The following is an 18791-nucleotide window of genomic DNA, read 5'->3' as shown; positions in this document are numbered from 1 at the left end:
ATACAGGGAGCGGACCGCCACAATCAGACAGTCCGATACCTCATACTCTCCGAGCACTCCCCACAGGACTTCCCAAGGGACATGGTCCAATGCCTTCTCCAAGTCCACAAAGCACATGTAGACTGGTTGGGCAAACTCCCATGCACCCGCAAGGACCCTGCCGAGAGTATAGAGCTGGTCCACAGTTCCACGACTAGGATGAAAACCACACTGTTCCTCCTGAATCCGAGGTTGATCTACCTCATATATGTCATTTATATTTATTTATTTATCATAGAGACGCTTTTGTTAACAAGTTAAAGGAGTTTAATGATAATACAAGCATGTTTAACACATAGATTCCTTTCTTTCATGAAGACAAGAATATAAGTTGGTGTATTACCTGATTCTGATGACTTGCATTGATTGGAATCAGACAGTAGTGCTGATAACGTCCACATTTTCAAATGGAGGAGAAAAAAAAGTCCTCCTTTCCGTCTAATACCACATGAAAGTGTTCGGTTTTTGGCATCTTATTTGTCCAGCTTCCATACTCCTTTTTACACACTTTACAAGAAATACATTGGCGGCAAACTCCGAAGCTTGCTAGCTTGTGTGTGCTAGCTTTCTGAGACTCTTATTTTGTTATCGCAGGCAGGATGAAGCAGCGCTTTTATTGTGAAGACAAGAACTGTGCAGTCGGTCTTTAGCGTTTTGACGGCAGGTACGGCGTGAGAGTCTCTTGAAATAAAAAGTATTTCTTGCCATCCTGCCGGTCATTTTTTCTTAATAATGATCTGGCAGCAGCCAGCGTCATCTCACAAGACCCTCGGGTGCCGTGAATGTCAATCAAGTGACGAAAGTGACGTCTTGGTGAAGATTGATGATAGCTAATGTCTATTTGTTTAATGCCTGCCTGGCGATGGACTGACACACCCTCCACCATCCACCGGTAGCTTGCGATCGACGTAATGGACACTCCTGGTTTAAACAATTTACTCCCAGCAACACAAGATAATGTTTATGGGAGTTTAGGAAAAACATGAATCACCAAGTCCTTAATCCCCCCCCCCCAAAAAAACCCCCAATATTGCACAAAACAAAACAAAAGGCAAATAGATTGAAAAACTGTCTGTATTGGTGTTACAGGGAGAACATTCTATTCAAATAGTTGGTTTTTTTAACAACTTGGAGGCGTTGTAAAGATTTAAGTCCAAGTTAAACAAAACTGATCTAATCCGTTCTGATTCTCCCTTCAATCCAGGCCACAGGAAACAAAATATTAGTCATGATGATTTCTCAAGCAGATGCTGTATTTACATTTATGTTGAAGGCAAGAAACTAAAAGAGCAGTGCTGACAAATGTTTTTTAAACAGATGAATCACACTGCAAAAAGTCAGTGTTCAAAAACAAGGAGAAAAAATACAAAAATGAGGGGCATTTTACTTGAACTAAGCAAAATTATCTGCCAATAGAACAAGAAAATTTGGCTTGTCAAGACTTTCCAAGACAAGTAAAATTAGCTAACCTCAATGAACCCCAAAATACCTTAAAATAAGTATATTCTCACTAATAACAAGTGCACTTTTCTTGATAGAAAAAACAAATATGAAACTTTTTTCTCAGTATGTTGAAAAATATTCTTAAATTAAGTAAATGCTAGTGCCATTATCTTGACATAATGATATGCGCTCGGCATTACATTTCTTGAAACCAGCAAACTTTTTTTATTGTAATTTTGAAGAATTTATCTGAATGTGTATGAACTATTTCTGTTTAAAAATTAACTGTCAGTTTACTGTACTGTGCCAACTGTACTACTATAGGAGTACATCTTTTCTATTGTTTCATTGAAAATAAAACAGCAAAGTCCATTTGGCTGTCATCTGTTTTAATTATGAGACACAATTGTGTCAAGGTCATGATTTTTAATTTCATGCTTGAAATAAGAAATTATTACTTTAAAAAAGCAGTTTTATACTTGTGAGTGTTGATGACACAGCTTTGCAACAGTTGATATTCTAGTTCCAAGCATGTTTTACTCAATATAGGTTATCAAATCTCAGCAACAAGCTGTAATATCTTACTGAGATCATTTTGGACCAAAACACTTAAAACAAGTAAAACACTGTAACATAAAATCTGCTTAGTGAGAATAATTATCTTATCAGACAGAAAATAAGCAAATATCACCCTTATTTCAGATATTTCATCTTACTTTGATTTCAGTTTTTGCAGTGCACGCTTGTAAATTTGGATTATGATCATGATTAACCACAGGTTATTACTTGCTTGCATAATTTAAATTAACCTAAAGGGGTCTTATTATGATTTTTTTCTACATTTAAAACATGTTCTTGTGGTCTACATAACATGTAATGGTGGTTCTTTAGTCGAAATGTTGCATAGATTGTTTTACAGACCATCTTCAAGTCGCTTTCTGACGGTCTCTTCAGGATGCGGCGTTTTGTGAGCGCTCTTATTTACGTGCCTCACCGTCGACATCGTCTTCTCCCCGTTGGCCATGTTGTAGTTTTTAACACTTCCACAGCGAGTCTAGTGACAGATACAAGTTCAAACTATACGCTCATTTGTATTAAAAGGATGCATGTGCATATACGAGCCAGTCTGCCCTACAACAAGAGGATATAAAAAAATAAGGAGCTTATTGACTACAGCGTCAGACTACAATGGCAGACTCGCACTAAACACTTTAGGTAAATTTCTACCATATATGGATAATCCGTGGACGTTACAGGTTGTGTAAATTCCAAACAGCTCGTTTGGAGGAAGGAAGGCAAGATTGTTTTATAAATATCTGCGCCACGTCCCCATTGTTTGATATCAAATTTTAGGGATTTATGCACATCCCAAATGGACCGAAACAGGTACCAATAGGACAGTAGGTCTTGTTTTAAAAAGGTATTTGGAAACAAATGCAATTTTATTGTCAATGTCAGATAGGACCTTTTTTATGTTTTACTTTAATGCACATCATTTATTTGCTCAAAATTTGGTAACCGATTGATCTCAAGTACCGCTGGGGAGTATTTTGGATTGAGTCTGGAGTCTGTTTACTCAACTCTGTACTGACTTATGCATTGACCTGATCACTGACCGTGTAACAAGCCGTGCCACCTTGCAGATAACAATTCCAGGTTAAAGTAAAGGAGCATATAAGGTCAAATTGAGTTGCATATATACAGTACAGGCTAGGGCTGGGCGATGTGGCCTTTTATTAATATCTCGATATTTTTAGGCCATGTCACAATACACCATATATATCTCCATATTTTGCCTAAGCCTTGAATGAACACTTGATGCATATAATCACAGCAGTATGATGATTCTATGTGTCTACATTAAAACATTCTTCTTCATACTGCATTAATATATGGTACTTTTAAATTTTCATGCAGAGAGGGAAATCACAACTAATAGTGTATTTATTAAACAGTTATTAAGCAGTGGCACAAACATTCATGTCATTTCAAAACAAAAAGTGCGAAATTGTCAGACATTTTAAAACAAGCTTTTAGTGCACTTTTGTGCATGATGTCACTAAGATGACATCAAAACAACACTAAATTAAAGTGCACTTTTTGTACAGAACGCCACTACAATAGTTTAAAACAAATAAAGTGCACTTTTGTGCATGATGTCACACAAGATATTTCAATAAGTGTCAAATAAAAATGAGCTGCATAATAGGAAATCAAATAGTGTATGTCCTTCACTATGTGGTAGGTTCCTGCGGACGTTATCTCCTGTTGTTGACTATTTTTTTCATACGGTGTTGATGTGGAAATGGTTGCTTGGGCATTTTGTTGGTGTGGCACCGGCCGAGATGTTGACATGCGAAGTTTCAAGCACTCTTCATTCTCTAGCGGGTGACTTTTCAAATGATGCTACAAATTAGCAGTAATGCTACTTTTTGTAGCAACGCTTTTGCCACATACTTGACATATTACGGTTGTCTGTTCAACATCTTCCTGCTTGAAGCCAAACCACCGCCAGACGATGGATCCCCTGCTGTTTTTCTTGGGAATTAATTCTTCCTTCATTTGTTACCAGATTTGCACCTTCTCTCTCTCTCTCGTATTACCACTCGCACCTCTCCGCTAGCATCACAGCTAACGTTACCCATGCCGCTACCTCTCTGCTCCGCGAGGGCGTATACGTATGTGACGTATGTAAAAAGGTGTGCTTGTTTTATGTCTCTGTGAGAAGGAGAGACAACAAAGAGTAAGAAGAGCCTGCACTGTAATGCCCGCAGCTAAAAGCAACTGCGTGAGAATGTATACTCCAATATCACCATATAGTCATTTTCTATATCGCACAGAGACAAACCTGCGATGTATCGAGTATATTCCATATATCGCCCAGCCCTAGTACAGGCCAAAAGTTTGGACACAACTTCTCATTCAACGAGTTTTCTTTTTTTTTTTTGACTATTTATTTACATTGTAGATTGTCACTGAAGGCATCAAAACTATGATGAACACATGTGAAGTTATGTACTTAACAAAAAATGGTGAAATATCTGAAAACATGTTTTATATTCTAGTTTCTTTAAAAATAGCCACCCTTTGCTCTGATTACTGCTTTGCACACTCTTGGCATTCTCTCGATGAGCTTCAAGAGGTAGTCACCTGAAATGGTTTTCCAACAGTCTTGAAGGAGTTCCCACAGGTGTTTAGCACTTGATGGCCCCTTTGCCTAATCAGAGTAAAGGGTGGCTATTTTGAAGAAACTAGAATATAAAACATGTTTTCAGTTATTTCACCTTTTTTTGTTAAGTACAGTTTTTTTTATTAAATGTCTGTAATGATAATGTCAATGAGGGATTTTAAATCACTGCAATGTTGAAATTGTTACTAATATTGATACTGTTGTTGATAATATTTATTTTTGTTTCACTACTTTTAGATTGTTCTGTGTCATGTTCAAATAAAAATGAGCTGCAAAATAGGAAATCAAATAGTGTATGTCCTTCACTATGTGGTAGGCTCCTGCGGACGTTATCTCCTGTTGTTGGCTATTTTTTTCATACGGTGTTGATGTGGAAATGGTTGCTTGGGCATTTTTTTGCTCTGTTTATTGCTATTCTGAATGTTGCTGGGTCGGGTTTGGTTTTGGAATTGGATTGCATTGTTATGGTATTGTTGTGTATTGTTTTGTTGGATTGATTAATATAAAAAAGTACATCACTCCACATGTGTTCATTCATAGTTTTGATGCCTTCAGTGACAATCTACAATGTATATAGTCATTAAAATAAAGAAAACGCATTGAATGAGAAGGTGTGTCCAAACTTTTGGCCTGTACTGGAAATTATTAATGCAATATTTTTTGTAATTAATCACATGAGTTAACTGGTTATTTTTAACATCCCTAAAAAACAGTCAAACTTTGTGTCCTCCCAGGATTCGATGACTTCCACCTCTCCATTCACACCGACATGGCAACAGTTGCTAAGGCCATGGCCTGCCCAGAGTCAGGCCTGGAAGTGCGAGATCGAATGTGGCTCAAGATCACCATCGCAAACGCCTTTATTGGTACGACTGGAAGACGAAGCCTCAGCCTTGACAAGCCATTAGGAAAAAAAACCCAACCACCTTGAAATGTTTTATGTCTGTTGTCAGGTTCTGATGTGGTGGACTGGCTCTTCCACCACGTGGAAGGCTTCACAGATCGCAGAGAAGCCCGTAAATACGCCAGCAACTTGTTGAAGGCCGGCTACATCCGACACACGGTCAACAAGATCACCTTCTCCGAGCAGTGCTACTACGTGTTTGGAGACCTGTGTGGCAGTGAGTGGAATGTTCAGCTCAGTGTAACGACGAGTATTCCAACTGTTAATGTTTATCCCCCCCCCTCAGATATGACCCACCTGTCTCTCCATGACCACGATGGTTCAAGTGGGGGCGCCTCAGATCAAGACACCCTCCCCCCTCTGCCTCACCCCGGGGCAGCTCCGTGGCCGATGCCTCTGCCCTACCAGTTCCCCATCCCTCACCCGTATGACCTGCCGCAGCCCTTCCACGGTGGGCCGGCTGCTGGCAGTGCAGGAAGCCAGCACAGCGGTGAGTGAGGACGCAGGTTACCTATGCTGAATGAGCACTGTGCAGGTAAAACTCCAAAAAAATGTGAATTCATCGTGCAAAGGTTTGTTTATTCCTGCAATTGGATTTACAAGGTGAAACTAATATACGACAAAGGCTCATAACATGCACATCGAGATTTTTCAAGCCTTCTTTTGATATAATAATAATAATAATAATAGATTTTATTTGTAAAAAAAAAAAAAAAGCACTTTACATTGAGTAAACAACCTCAAAGTGCTACAATGTATTATAATAATAATAATAATAAAATATATAAAAAGATAATAAAAACTAGAACAGCCTAATAGCTAGAACTAGTATGCATATATCTAAAAAAAAGGGCTTTTTTTAAAAAGAAGGGTTTTTAAGCCTTTTTTAAAAGCATCCACAGTCTGTGGTGCCCTCAGGTGGTCAGGGAGAGCGTTCCACCGACTGGGAGCGGCGGAGCAGAAAGCCCGGTCTCCCATTGTTCGTAGCTTTGTCCTCGGAGGTTATCATTTTGGTGATCATTGCTTACAACTTGTGAAAACGTCAAATTGAAAATCTCTGAAAATCGGGGGTTTTCGAAAACTTTAAAAGAGCCATAAGTAATAATCTGCCCAGAAATGGTACTTCAATCACGTTAGCCTATATGTGGATGTGTCATTGACCGGGCTGGCATGCTAAACATTTCACTAGGAGCGAAGCACCATCACACCAAGCATTGGTTGCAGGAACATACTATACTATACTTTTTTAGACAAGATCATAGACTGTATTGGACAATATAATGTACATACCAAATGTCAATTCCCATGTATTACAAGTAATAAGAAAACATAAATGCTAAATGCCTGACTTAGGAAATTGGCAAATTTGGCGTCAATTCAATAAAACTTGTCCGTCTTCAATGGTCCCTGACACAAATCCTCGTTTAGTTCCTGGCTTTGTCAGGAATAAGTTGCAGTTAATTGTTACAGAAAACTTGTTAGTTAAGGCGGTGTCTCTCCAGGTGGAAGGGGGGGACAGGGACAGGCGGACGGATTTGGCCTGTCGCCACCATCACGTTTCCATCTCAACGCTGCCTGGGAGGGCAATAGACTACAGACAGTGGTGAAGTAGGCCAGCTTCGTCGCGTGAAGAAGCCTACAATTTTTGGTTGTGTTTTCCACTCCGTGTGCTGAATGGCGATATACGATATATATCTCGATATTTTTTCCGTAAAGTAAAAACAAAACAAAACAGTCCTAGTTACCTGAGATACCGTATTTTCCGCACCATAAGCCGCCTCGTGTTATTAGCTGCACTTTCAATGAATGGCATATTTCAAAACTTTGTTTACCTATTAGCCGCCCCGTGTTATTAGCCGCACCTACGCTGCGCTAAAGGGAATGTCAAAAAAACAGTCAGATAGGTCAGTCAAACTTTAATAATATATTACAAACCAGCGTTCTAACAACTCTGTTCACTCCCAAAATGTAATGTGCAAATGTGCAATCACAAAAATAGTAACACTCAAAATAGTGCAGAGCAATAGCAACATCAATAACTCAACGTTGCTCGAACGTTAATAACACACAAAATAAACATTTAAAGCTCACGTTCTGAAGTTATTACTCATCCACAAATCCCTCGAATTCTTCTTCTTCGGTGTGCTTCACTTGTTTTTTGACACCATCTGTGATGTGGACGCGCATGCAGTCGTAGATCAACAGGGACGGAGCTGCGTGAAAAAAGTCACCCGGTCTCTTCGCTCATTTTTTCTTCATCCATCCATCCCTTCGAGTTAGCTTTTATGATGGCGCCGGCTGGAAAGTTCTCTTTTGGCAAAGTCTTCCTTTTGAATATCACCATGGGTGGAAGTTTCTGGCGGTTAGCATGGCAAGCTAACCGTACGTGCTCCCGTTGTATCCACAGTGCGGTTCACAGGAATATCAAAAGTCAGTGGAACCTTGTACGCGTGTCTCTTAGTAGGAGCCATTTTGTGGTCTTTACAGAAACACACAAATGAAATGAAATATCCGCGCGCTTCTTCTTCTACGGGGGCGGGTGCTCACCTTGGCGGTTGCTTACAGTAAAAGAAGCGCTTCCTCTTCTATGGGGGCGGTTGCCTACCGTAGAAGAAAAAGCGCTTCCTCTTCTACGGGGAAAAAAGATGGCGGCTGTTTACCGTAGTTGCGAGACCTAAACTTTATGAAAATAAATATTAATATTAATCCATATATAAAGCGCACCGGGTTATAAGCCGTACTGTCAGCTTTTGAGAAAATTTGTGGTTTTTAGGTGCGGAAAATTCGGTACTTACTATGTCATTATTTTGTCTTAGTAAGTCAATATTTACTAAGTCAAAATAATGACATAGTAAGTAAGTTTCTCGCAGCACTTTGTTGTTAAGGTGCTGCTTAACAACAAAGAGCCACCGCCTAAACTAAAGTATTTTTATTTTTTTTAAATTAATTTGACTTAGTCATTATTTTGTCTTAGTAAGTCAATATTTACTAAGTCAAAATAATGACTAAGTCAAATTAATTTAAAAAAAAAAAAAAAACTTTAGTTAAATTAATTTGACTTAGTCATTATTTTGTCTTAGTAAGTCAATATTTACTAAGTCAAAATAATGACTAAGTCAAATTAATTTAAAAAAAAACAAAAAATCTTTAGTTTAGGTGGTGGCTCTTTGTTGTTAAGGCGGCCACCTTAACAACAAAGTGGTGCGAGAAACTTACTATGTCATTATTTTGACTTAGTAAATATTGACTTACTAAGACAAAATAATGACATAGTAAGTATCTCAGGTAACTAGGACTGTTTTGTTTTGTTTTTACTTTACGGAAAAAATATCGAGATATATATCGTATATCGCCATTCAGCACACGGAGTGGAAAACACAACCAAAAATTGTAGGCTTCTTCACGCGACGAAGCTGGCCTACTTCACCACTGTCTGTAGTAAGTCAATATTTACTAAGTCAAATTAATTTAAAAAAAACAAAAAAACTTTAGTTTAGGCGGTGGCTCTCTGTTGTTAAGGCGGCCACCTTAACAACAAAGTTTGGTTTTTTTTAAATTAATTTGACTTACCGGTAGTCATTATTTTGTCTTAGTAAGTCAATATTTACTAAGTCAAAATAATGACTAAGTCAAATTAATTTAAAAAAACAAAAAAAACTTTAGTTTAGGCGGTGGCTCTGTGTTGTTAAGGCGGCCACCTTAACAACAAGGTGCTGCGAGAAACCCTGAGTTGAGAATGGTAACATTTAGATTGACTAATGTCTGACATGTTTACTAACTTTACTAGTGGCAGTAACCAGACGAAGATGGTGGTGCGTAACTGGGAACCTGGATGTGACTTTCTAATTGGTCAAATGGTGGAGGGCGGGACATCGAAACGAAAACAATAACAAGATTTCGGGGCTGTAAATCTAATTTTGAAATGAGCATATCCCGGCTGAACTACTGTTATCAGTCAAATAGGTATTGGAAAAGATGATGATTTATTTATGCCTTTTGACATATCAGGGCCATTTAATGATGACTTGACATGAAATTATTACATATGGCTCCTTTAAGTCATGATCGTGTCGTGAATGGATCCGATGGCCGGATCTGTTCAGGTCTATTTTCATACAAAAAAATAAAGCCATGACATATTTCACTTTGCATGTAACGAGTTTATATCACATGTTAGTTTCACATTTGAAGTTTAATTGCTGACATGAATGAATGTTTGCAAAATATTCAAATATTTTGAGTTTCACCTGTATATTGTACGTTACAAAAATACACTCTTCACATGTTATCATATAGCTTGGAGTAGCCAGCATACAGCTTTTCTACAAGCATTTACTGTCGTGAAAATAACTCAACACAAGGTGATTGTTGTCTAAAGAGCTGGCAACAATGGTAAGTACATCTTACAGTGAACATGTCCAAATTGTAACTCCCTTAATCCTCTTGGGCATGGACTCACGACAGATGCACACATTTTTACTACAATCCCCTGCACCTCCTCCATGATAACATCAAATAGCTGATGGATGTTAGACAACATGCTTGAAAAAGAAAAAGTTAAAAAAAGTTGGTTTTGCATAATATTGCGAAACAAAACGCCAGATAATGTCTCCTAAGAAGTGCCATTTTGCACAGAGACATTAAGCTCAAAGACATATGTTCTGCACCAGATTATACCTAAACCGCTAATTTCAATCTGCAGTCCCTGGTTACCTGAACTAAAAAATATACAATAACATGCAATACAATTATAACAATAAAATCATACTATATGATGTACTTGAATTAAGAAAAGTCATTGACACATACTTATACATTACAACACCTCTCCTTTACATTTTTTACAGTTTTAGCTACTTCTAAATCACTAATCCTGGCCTCCATGGCGACAAATAAAGTAAGTTTCTTACAAGTAGCATTATCACTGGAGGAACATGAATAGCTAAACATGCTTCACTACTCACCACTAACAGCAAGCTAGCCCTCCTGAATGTAAACAAATGCCATGGGTGGATCTACACCTACCATCCACTGTAACGATACCAAGTACAATAGCGCATCTAGTCGATACCACTATCATTACATCGATATTCTTTATCATCACAAAATATTTTTTCCTTTTTTTTAACATTCATATTATGTTTATAAACTCAGTAAATACTTCCCTGGACACATGAGGACTTTGAATATGACCAATGTATGATCCTGTAACTACTTGGTATCGGATCGATAACTAAATGTGTGGTATCATGCAAAACTAATGTAAAGTATCAAAGAAGAGAAGAATAAGTGATTATTACATTTTAACAGAAGTGTAGATAGAACATGTTAAAACAGAAAATAAGCAGATATTAACAGTAAATGAACAAGTAGATTAATAATCATTTTTTACAGTTTGTCCTTCATATTGTTGACAAAATAATAGGTAGATAAATGACACAATATGTTACTGCATACGTCAGCAGACTAATTAGGAGTCTTTGTTTGTTTACTTACTACTAAAAGACAAGTTGTCTAGTATGTTCACTATTTTATTTAAGGACTAAATTACAATAATAAACATATGTTTCATGTACACTAAGATTTTCTGTTCAAATAAAGCCAATAATGAAATTTTTTGTGGTACCCTTTATTTAGAAAAGTATCGAAATACATTTTATCGGTACCGGGACAACCCTATTTGTGGGTAATGTAGAAAAATCCGAAGCCCTCTATTTTGCATGGAGAAAAATGTATGCTCTTTGATTCCAGAAATGTTTACAGTTACTATCTTCAAAGGCCTAAAACAACACAGCCTTCCTCTGTCAGGAGGGCACAAATATTTTATCAAGCCAACCCAACAACCTCCAAAGAACCCGACCTGTATTTTATGTACCGTACTGAGAAGTGGAAAGTCTGACATTGTGGTTTGCAGGAGTTTGCTTAACAGCCCATGTGTACCGAGTGCGCCCGCACCTCGCACATCCCGTCCCGCCGTTATCCCGTAGCACATGAAGTTCATACTGGGCTTTTGTCTTCACGTTTAAAGATCCACTGCACTGCAAAAAGTCAGTGTTCAAAAACAAGGAAAAAAATACAAAAATGAGGGATATTTTACTTGAACTAAGCAAAATTATCTGCCAATAGAACAAGAAAATTTGGCTTGTCAAGACTTTCCAAAACAAGTAAAATGAGCTAACCTCAATGAACCCCAAAATACCTTAAAATAAGTATATTCTCACTAATAACAAGTGCACTTTTCTTGGTAGGAAAAACAAATATGAGACCTTTTTGCTCAGTATGTTGAAAAATATTCTTAAATGAAGTAAATGCTAGTGCCATTATCTTGACATAATGATTTGCGCTCGGCATTACATTTCTTGAAACCAGCAAACTTATGCTAAAAACTAGTTTATTGTTCTTAATGGAAAGGCAACAAGGCAACCGCTTGTTACTCTCGGGGTCTCCTAGCCGCTCAGGCAAATCATATTGTCTAAAAAGGCATTTTCCCATCGATAACATGACATCATCGCGCCAAGTGCGTGCTCTTTCAGGCAATTAGTGCGCAAGGAATATATATATATATATATATATATATATATATATATATATATATATATATATATATATATATATATATATATATATATATATATATATATATATAATAGTTCATGCACATTCAGATAAATTATTCAAAATTACAAATTAAAAAAAATTGGCCATTATATTTATATATATTTATTTATTTATTTACAGCCCGGCCCCCGGCCAATTTTTTTTTTATTGTAATTTTGAAGAATTTATCTGAATGTGCATAAACTACGGTATTTCTGTTCAAAATTGTTTGAAATGTCAAATGTTTAAATATTAACTGTCAGTTTACTGCACTGTGCCAACTGTACTACTATAAGAGTAAATCTTTTCTATTGTTTCACTGAAAATAAAATGGCAAAGTCCATTTGGCTGTCATCTGTTTTAATTATGAGATACAATTGTGTCAAAGTCATGATTTTTTTATTTCATGCTTGAAATAAGAAATTATTATTTCGAAAAAGCAGTTTTATACTTGTGAGTAGAGATGTCCGATAATGGCTTTTTTGACTATATCCGATATTGTCCAACTCTTAATTACCGATTCCGACATCAAGCGATACAGTCGTGGAATTAACACATTATTATGCCTAATTTTGTTGTGATGCCCCGCTGGTTGCATTAAACAATGTAACAAGGTTTTCCAAAATAAATCAACTCAAGTTATGGGAAAAATGCCAACATGGCACTGCCATATTTATTATTGAAGTCACAAAGTGCATTGTTTTGTTTAACATGCCTCAAAACAGCAGCTTGGAATTTGGGACATGCTCTCCCTGAGATAATCCTGATACCCACTACAACTATGGGAATTACTATACTTTGACTTTCATAAAGTGCATTATTAAAAAAAAAATGTAAACAGCTACAAAAACAATGAAGGCACACAGTTTCAGTCCAGAGTATACTAGAGTCATAAAGTAAACAATAACATAGTCCTCCTTTAGTGCAAGACTGCCTGGTATACTGTATAACAGGAAATTATAAACTGGGTTCAATCTGCCCTGCTCTACCGTATTTGTATGAGTAACACAAATGTGCTGCAAGCTAGTGGTGAGTGCTTGAAGTGGCCTAGCAGTCAGCCAGAGCTTCTGAAATGCTGCATTGTGACAGGGGTGGTTTTTGTTGTATTTTTGTTTTTTCTCGGCGTAGTCTTTAAGCGACAACTGTGTGGTACTACTTTTTTTCACTTTGATTCTCATCCATCTTCCGCTTGTATTCATCGTGTATCTCCTTATGATTCTTGAAGAGGTGGGAGATCTAATTGCTCTTATTAAAGGAAGACGTCTTGGCTCCTCCTCGCATAACCAACGTTTGGCAGTCATTGCAAATTGCCAGTTTTTTATCCGTCAGAGACACCTTAAAATAATCCCAAACCATACACATGGTGTCGTTAGTCAGTCACCGAGCGAGCTGGCTTGTTAGCCACGGCTACAGCACCGGCAACAACACACTCTTGTTGTTGTTATGCTGCGCTCGCGGCGGTTTGATGAGGTCATCAAGCGTCGCCAGTAAACTTCTCATGCTGCAGTCGTGCTGCAACTCCTGTTTTGTGTGTGGGAGAAGGGATGTGGGAGGGGCTGCTGACTGGGAGATGCAACTGCTCTGTACTTCTCCCTACGTCCGCGTACCGCTCCATACAGCGGCGTTTTAAAAAGTCATACATTTTAATTTTTGAAACCAATACCGATAATTTCCGATATCACATTTTAAAGGATTTATCGGCCGATAATATCGCCAGTCCAATATTATCGGACATCTCTACTTGTGAGTGTTGATGACACAGCTTTGCAACACTTGATATTCTAGTTTCAAGCATGTTTTACTCAATATTAAGGGTGTAACGGTACGTGTATTTGTATTGAACCGTTTCGGTACGGGGGGTTCGGTTCGGAACGGAGGTGCACCGAATGAGTTTCCACACTGTGACGTAACATTATCAGGTAATGAGATGGGACCTTTATTTTGAAGGCAAGTTGCTCCCTCCTCTAGTTTCCGGTAGTCTCCGCACGAGACGGATTTACGTGTTTCAGCGCTCCAAGTTTGTTGTTTCTTCCCACAAAGTGCCTTGGAAACATTGTCTGTAAGTCCTGTGTCTGTTTTATGAGTAACATGAAGACGTTGTGTGCGTGTGTAAATGTAGAAATAGTACTGTGCCACTAGGGCTGCAACAACTAATCGATTAAATCGATTGTAAAAATAGTTGCCGATTAATTTAGTCATCGATTCGTTGGATCTATGCTATGCGCATGCGCAGAGGCAATTTAAAAATGTTTTTTAATTTTTTAAAATTATTTTATTTTATTTTTTTATTTTTTTTTTATAAACATTTTTATAAACTGCAACATGTACAAACAGCTGAGAAACAATAATCAAAATAAGTATGGTGCCAGTATGCTGGTTTTTTTTTCAATAAAATACTGGAAAGGATAGAAATGTAGTTTGTCGCTTTTATCCGATTATTATTCCATTAATCAAATCAAATCAACTTTATTTATAAAGCACATTTAAAATTTACCACAGGGGTAGCCAAAGTGCTGTACAATGGGCAGGTTAAAAGATAATACGAGAACCGAGCAAACACAACACAACACAAACAGAACACGATAAAAAATAAATAAATAAAATATAAAAACAGGTTCACAGCAGGTGTATTATGGGGCGCCATTGCAGGATGGATATCACTGTGTTAAAAGCCATGGAATAAAAGTATGTTTTTAAGAGAGATTTAAAAACAGGAAGAGAGGAGGCTTGTCTAACACTCAGAGGTAGGTCGTTCCAGAGCTTGGGAGCAGCAGCAGCGAAAGCTCTGTCACCTCTAAGCTTCAGCCTTGTGTCTGGGACCGTCAGTAGCAGCTGATCGGCTGATCTTAGGGATCGGGTGGGGCAGTAAGGCTGAAGGAGATTGGAGAGATATGTTGGCGCGAGGTTGTTTAGACATTTAAAAACAAATAAAAGGAGTTTAAAATTGATTCTGTAACGCACAGGGAGCCAGTGAAGGGACGCTAATATAGGGGTGATGTGCTCACGTCTGCGGGTCTGTGTTAGCAGACGAGCAGCAGAGTTCTGCACGAGCTGCAGGCGGGCGAGGGAGGCCTGGCTAATGCCTACATACAGGGCATTGCAGTAGTCTAAACGAGTCGAGATAAAGGCGTGGATTAATTTCTCGAGATCATGTCCTGATAGAAGCGGTTTCACTTTCGCTATTTGGTGTAATTGATAAAAGCTTTTTTGTACGACGCTGCTGATTTGTTTTTCGAATTTAAAATCTGAGTCGAACTTTACCCCAGGTTTGTGACACAGTCACAATCGAAGTAAAAATCGACAGATTAATCGATTATCAAAATAATCGTTAGTTGCAGCCCTAACGATAGCTCATGTTTTAGCTTGTTGCTACTTAGCATGTAGCTTATTTGCTGCTAGCTCACTCCTCTAAGGGAGGGTGCAATGTTTGTGTCTCTCCTCTTCAGTATATCATGTATATTATCAGAACCAGAATCAGAATAGTTTTATTGCCATTGTTTGAGAACGGGTTCACAAACTAGGAATTTTTCTTGGTGTGTTTGCAACCATTCCATATGTAAATCTTATTTATGTGTGGCTTTGAGTGTTACATGAATTGATTAACGTGGACCCCGACTTATACAAGTTGAAAAACTTATTGGGGTGTTACCATTTAGTGGTCAATTGTACGGAATATGTACTGTACTGTGCAATCTACTAATACAAGTTTCAATCAATGAGCTGTGTACGGCTATTTACATAACTTTATGAGCACTGTTTACATGCTATTGTATGGGCTGTGTGTGTATGTGTGAAAACATGTTATGCAGCAAACATTTATAGAAATGTAGTTACTTAGTGGTGTTTATTTGACATATATTTTGTGTCTCTATACAGTTTTACAAATAAAGAAGAGAAGATAACAAAAATAAAAGGGAAACAACATCCATCACACACACAGAACTATTTCAAAGCAATGTTGAAAGGATAAAGCCATTGTTTACACATTTTGGTAAATAAATAACCAGAAAATGTATATTTTGTTGTTTTCTTACTGTACCGAAAATGAACCGAACCGTGACCTCTAAACCAAGGTACGTACCGAACCGAAATTTTTGTGTACCGTTACACCCTTACTCAATATAGGCAATCAAATCTCAGCAACAAGTTGTAATATCTTACTGAGATCATTTAGGACCAAAACACTTAAAACAAGTTAAAACACTCTAACATAAAATCTGCTTAGTGAGAAGAATTATCTTATCAGACAGAAAATAAGCAACTTGGGGCGGCATAGCTCGGTTGGTAGAGTGGCCGTGCCAGCAACTTGAGGGTTCCAGGTTCGAATCCCGCTACCGCCATCCTAGTCACTGCCGTTGTGTCCTTGGGCAAGACACTTTACCCACCTGCTCCCAGTGCCACCCACACTGGTTTAAATGTAACTTAGATATTGGGTTTCACTATATAAAGCGCTTTGAGTCACTGGAGAAAAGCACTATATAAATATAATTCACTTCACTTTACTTCAACTATCACCTTTATTTGAGATATTTAATCTTCCTTAGATTTCAGTTTTTGCAGTGCGGGATCTTGTGTGCTTTAGTGCAGCTTTTAAAGCGAAAGCTGGCCGTCTGTAAATAAAGTAGGTCAGTTGAGCGTGGCTTACTATACTGGCTCCATGTTAGTCAATGATTTATGTGTGACTAATAACCACCGTCTGCTCTACAGAAAGCAGCGGCTCCAACTGCAGCAAGAACGAGGGCCGGAAATCTGGCGGCAGCGGCAGCGAAGCGGAGGTCCGGAGCCAGCGGGCTCCCAGCGAGCGCTCGGTGGCGCCCCCCAGCGAGCGCAGCGTCCGCAGCTCCTCCAGCCACCGCAGTGCCAACCCCCACTCCTTAGTCTACGGGCCAGGCCTGGTCTACGGGCCGCCCGGCATGCCCCCGCATCTGTCCACCGCCGCCCCCGGTGCCCCGCCCGGCCGGGAGGTCGCCTCGGTCCCCCCCGAGCTCACCGCCTCGCGCCAGTCCCTGCGGATGGCCGTGGGCAACGCCGGCGAGTTCTTTGTTGACGTCATGTGATAAAGAGTAGCAAGGATGAAGATTTCAGCAGCCTCGATCCCTAAAAGCATGGACGCTTCTCTCCTTAGTCGTTGTGGCCATACTTTCTTCAGTGAAGAAAAACACCCGCCTCTTCCCTCACTCAAGATGGAACCAAAGCGCCTCTGTCAGTTTCCGCCTCTCAGTGGGGAAGAGTTAGTGCTCGGACAAAGACCGAGCAGGGGGCCGGGGGGGGGAAATGGTGGAAACAGACAGACGGGGAGGATGACTCAGCGCTTTTCTACGTGGATGTTTTTTGTGTCTCTTTCCCTGCAGCCGGTCTTCCTTATCCTGACATTCTTTGCCATGCGCCCCTCGTCTACGGTCTTACCTCCAACATGAACACTAACCTTGTTCAGACTTTAATGTTTGCTTGACAGAGAAAAAAAAAAGTCCTTTTAAGAGAATTACAGACCTTCTTACTGTCCGAATGCATTCTTTTTTCTTTCCAATCATGTACGTCGTGATCAGCTTCAACAGTCATCTGTACACTACATATACGTCTTTGTTCTTACCATGTCTTTCACACTACTCTTTTATCAAGCAAATGCCTTTTAATTTATAAATATAGTTTTATGACTTAACTTTACGACCAAGTGTTGCCTTGTGTGTGTCCTGGGCATGACGTTAAAGTGCATCCATCAGTGGAGGCTCCTCTATGGGGTCTTGGGGCACTAGGAGGTTAAAGGCCTACTGAAATGATTTTTTATTTATTTAAACGGGGATAGCAGATCCATTCTATGTGTCATACTTGATCATTTCGCGATATTGCCATATTTTTGCTGAAAGGATTTAGTAGAGAACATTGACGATAAAGTTCGCAACTTTTGGTCTCTGATAAAAAAAAAGCCTTGCCTGTACCGGAAGTAGCGTGACGTCGCAGGTTGAAAGGCTCCTCACATTTCCCCATTGTTTACACCAGCAGCGAGAGCGATTCGGACAGAGAAAGCGACGATTACCCCATTAATTTGAGCGAGGATGAAAGATTTGTGGATGAGGAACGTGAGAGTGAAGGACTAGAGTGCAGTGCAGGACGTATCTTTTTTCGCTCTGACCGTAACTTAGGTACAAGCTGGCTCATTGGATTCCACACTTTCTCCTTTTTCTATTGTGGATCACTGATTTGTATTTTAAACCACCTCGGATACTATATCCTCTTGAAAATGAGAGTCGAGAGCGCGAAATGGACATTCCCAGTGACTTTTATCTCCATGACAATACATCGGCGAAGCCCTTTAGCTACGGAGCTAACGTGATAGCATCGGGCTTAACTGCAGATAGAAACAAAAGAAATAGACCCCTGACTGGAAGGATAGACAGAAAATCAACAATACTATTAAACCATGGACCTGTAACTACACGGTTAATGCTTTCCAGCCTGGTGAAGCTTAAGAATGCTGTTGCTAACGACACCATTGAAGCTAACTTAGCTACGGGACCTCACAGAGCTATGCTAAAAACATTAACTATCCACCTACGCCAGCCAGCCCTCATCTGCTCATCAACACCCGTGCTCACCTGCGTTCCAGCGATCGACGGAGCG

General features: G+C 39.0%; 1 protein-coding gene across 1 annotated transcript in view; it reads left to right on the top strand.

Annotated features, from left to right (window-relative positions):
- LOC133630601 (segment polarity protein dishevelled homolog DVL-3-like) overlaps positions 1-17837 on the top strand; it is a 68219-nt gene extending 50382 nt beyond the window's left edge. The window contains exons 12-15 of the mRNA XM_062022185.1: positions 5407-5538; positions 5626-5793; positions 5863-6066; positions 16881-17837. Coding sequence (XP_061878169.1) covers positions 5407-5538; positions 5626-5793; positions 5863-6066; positions 16881-17230 — 854 coding nt within the window. The 3' untranslated portion in view covers positions 17231-17837. The remainder of the gene's footprint in view (positions 1-5406; positions 5539-5625; positions 5794-5862; positions 6067-16880) is intronic.
- The last annotated feature ends 954 nt before the right edge of the window (positions 17838-18791 follow it).

The sequence above is a fragment of the Entelurus aequoreus genome, linkage group LG16 (genome assembly GCF_033978785.1).
Source record: "Entelurus aequoreus isolate RoL-2023_Sb linkage group LG16, RoL_Eaeq_v1.1, whole genome shotgun sequence".
NCBI lineage: Eukaryota > Metazoa > Chordata > Actinopteri > Syngnathiformes > Syngnathidae > Entelurus > Entelurus aequoreus.
This window is presented reverse-complemented; position numbering and strand designations above follow the sequence as displayed.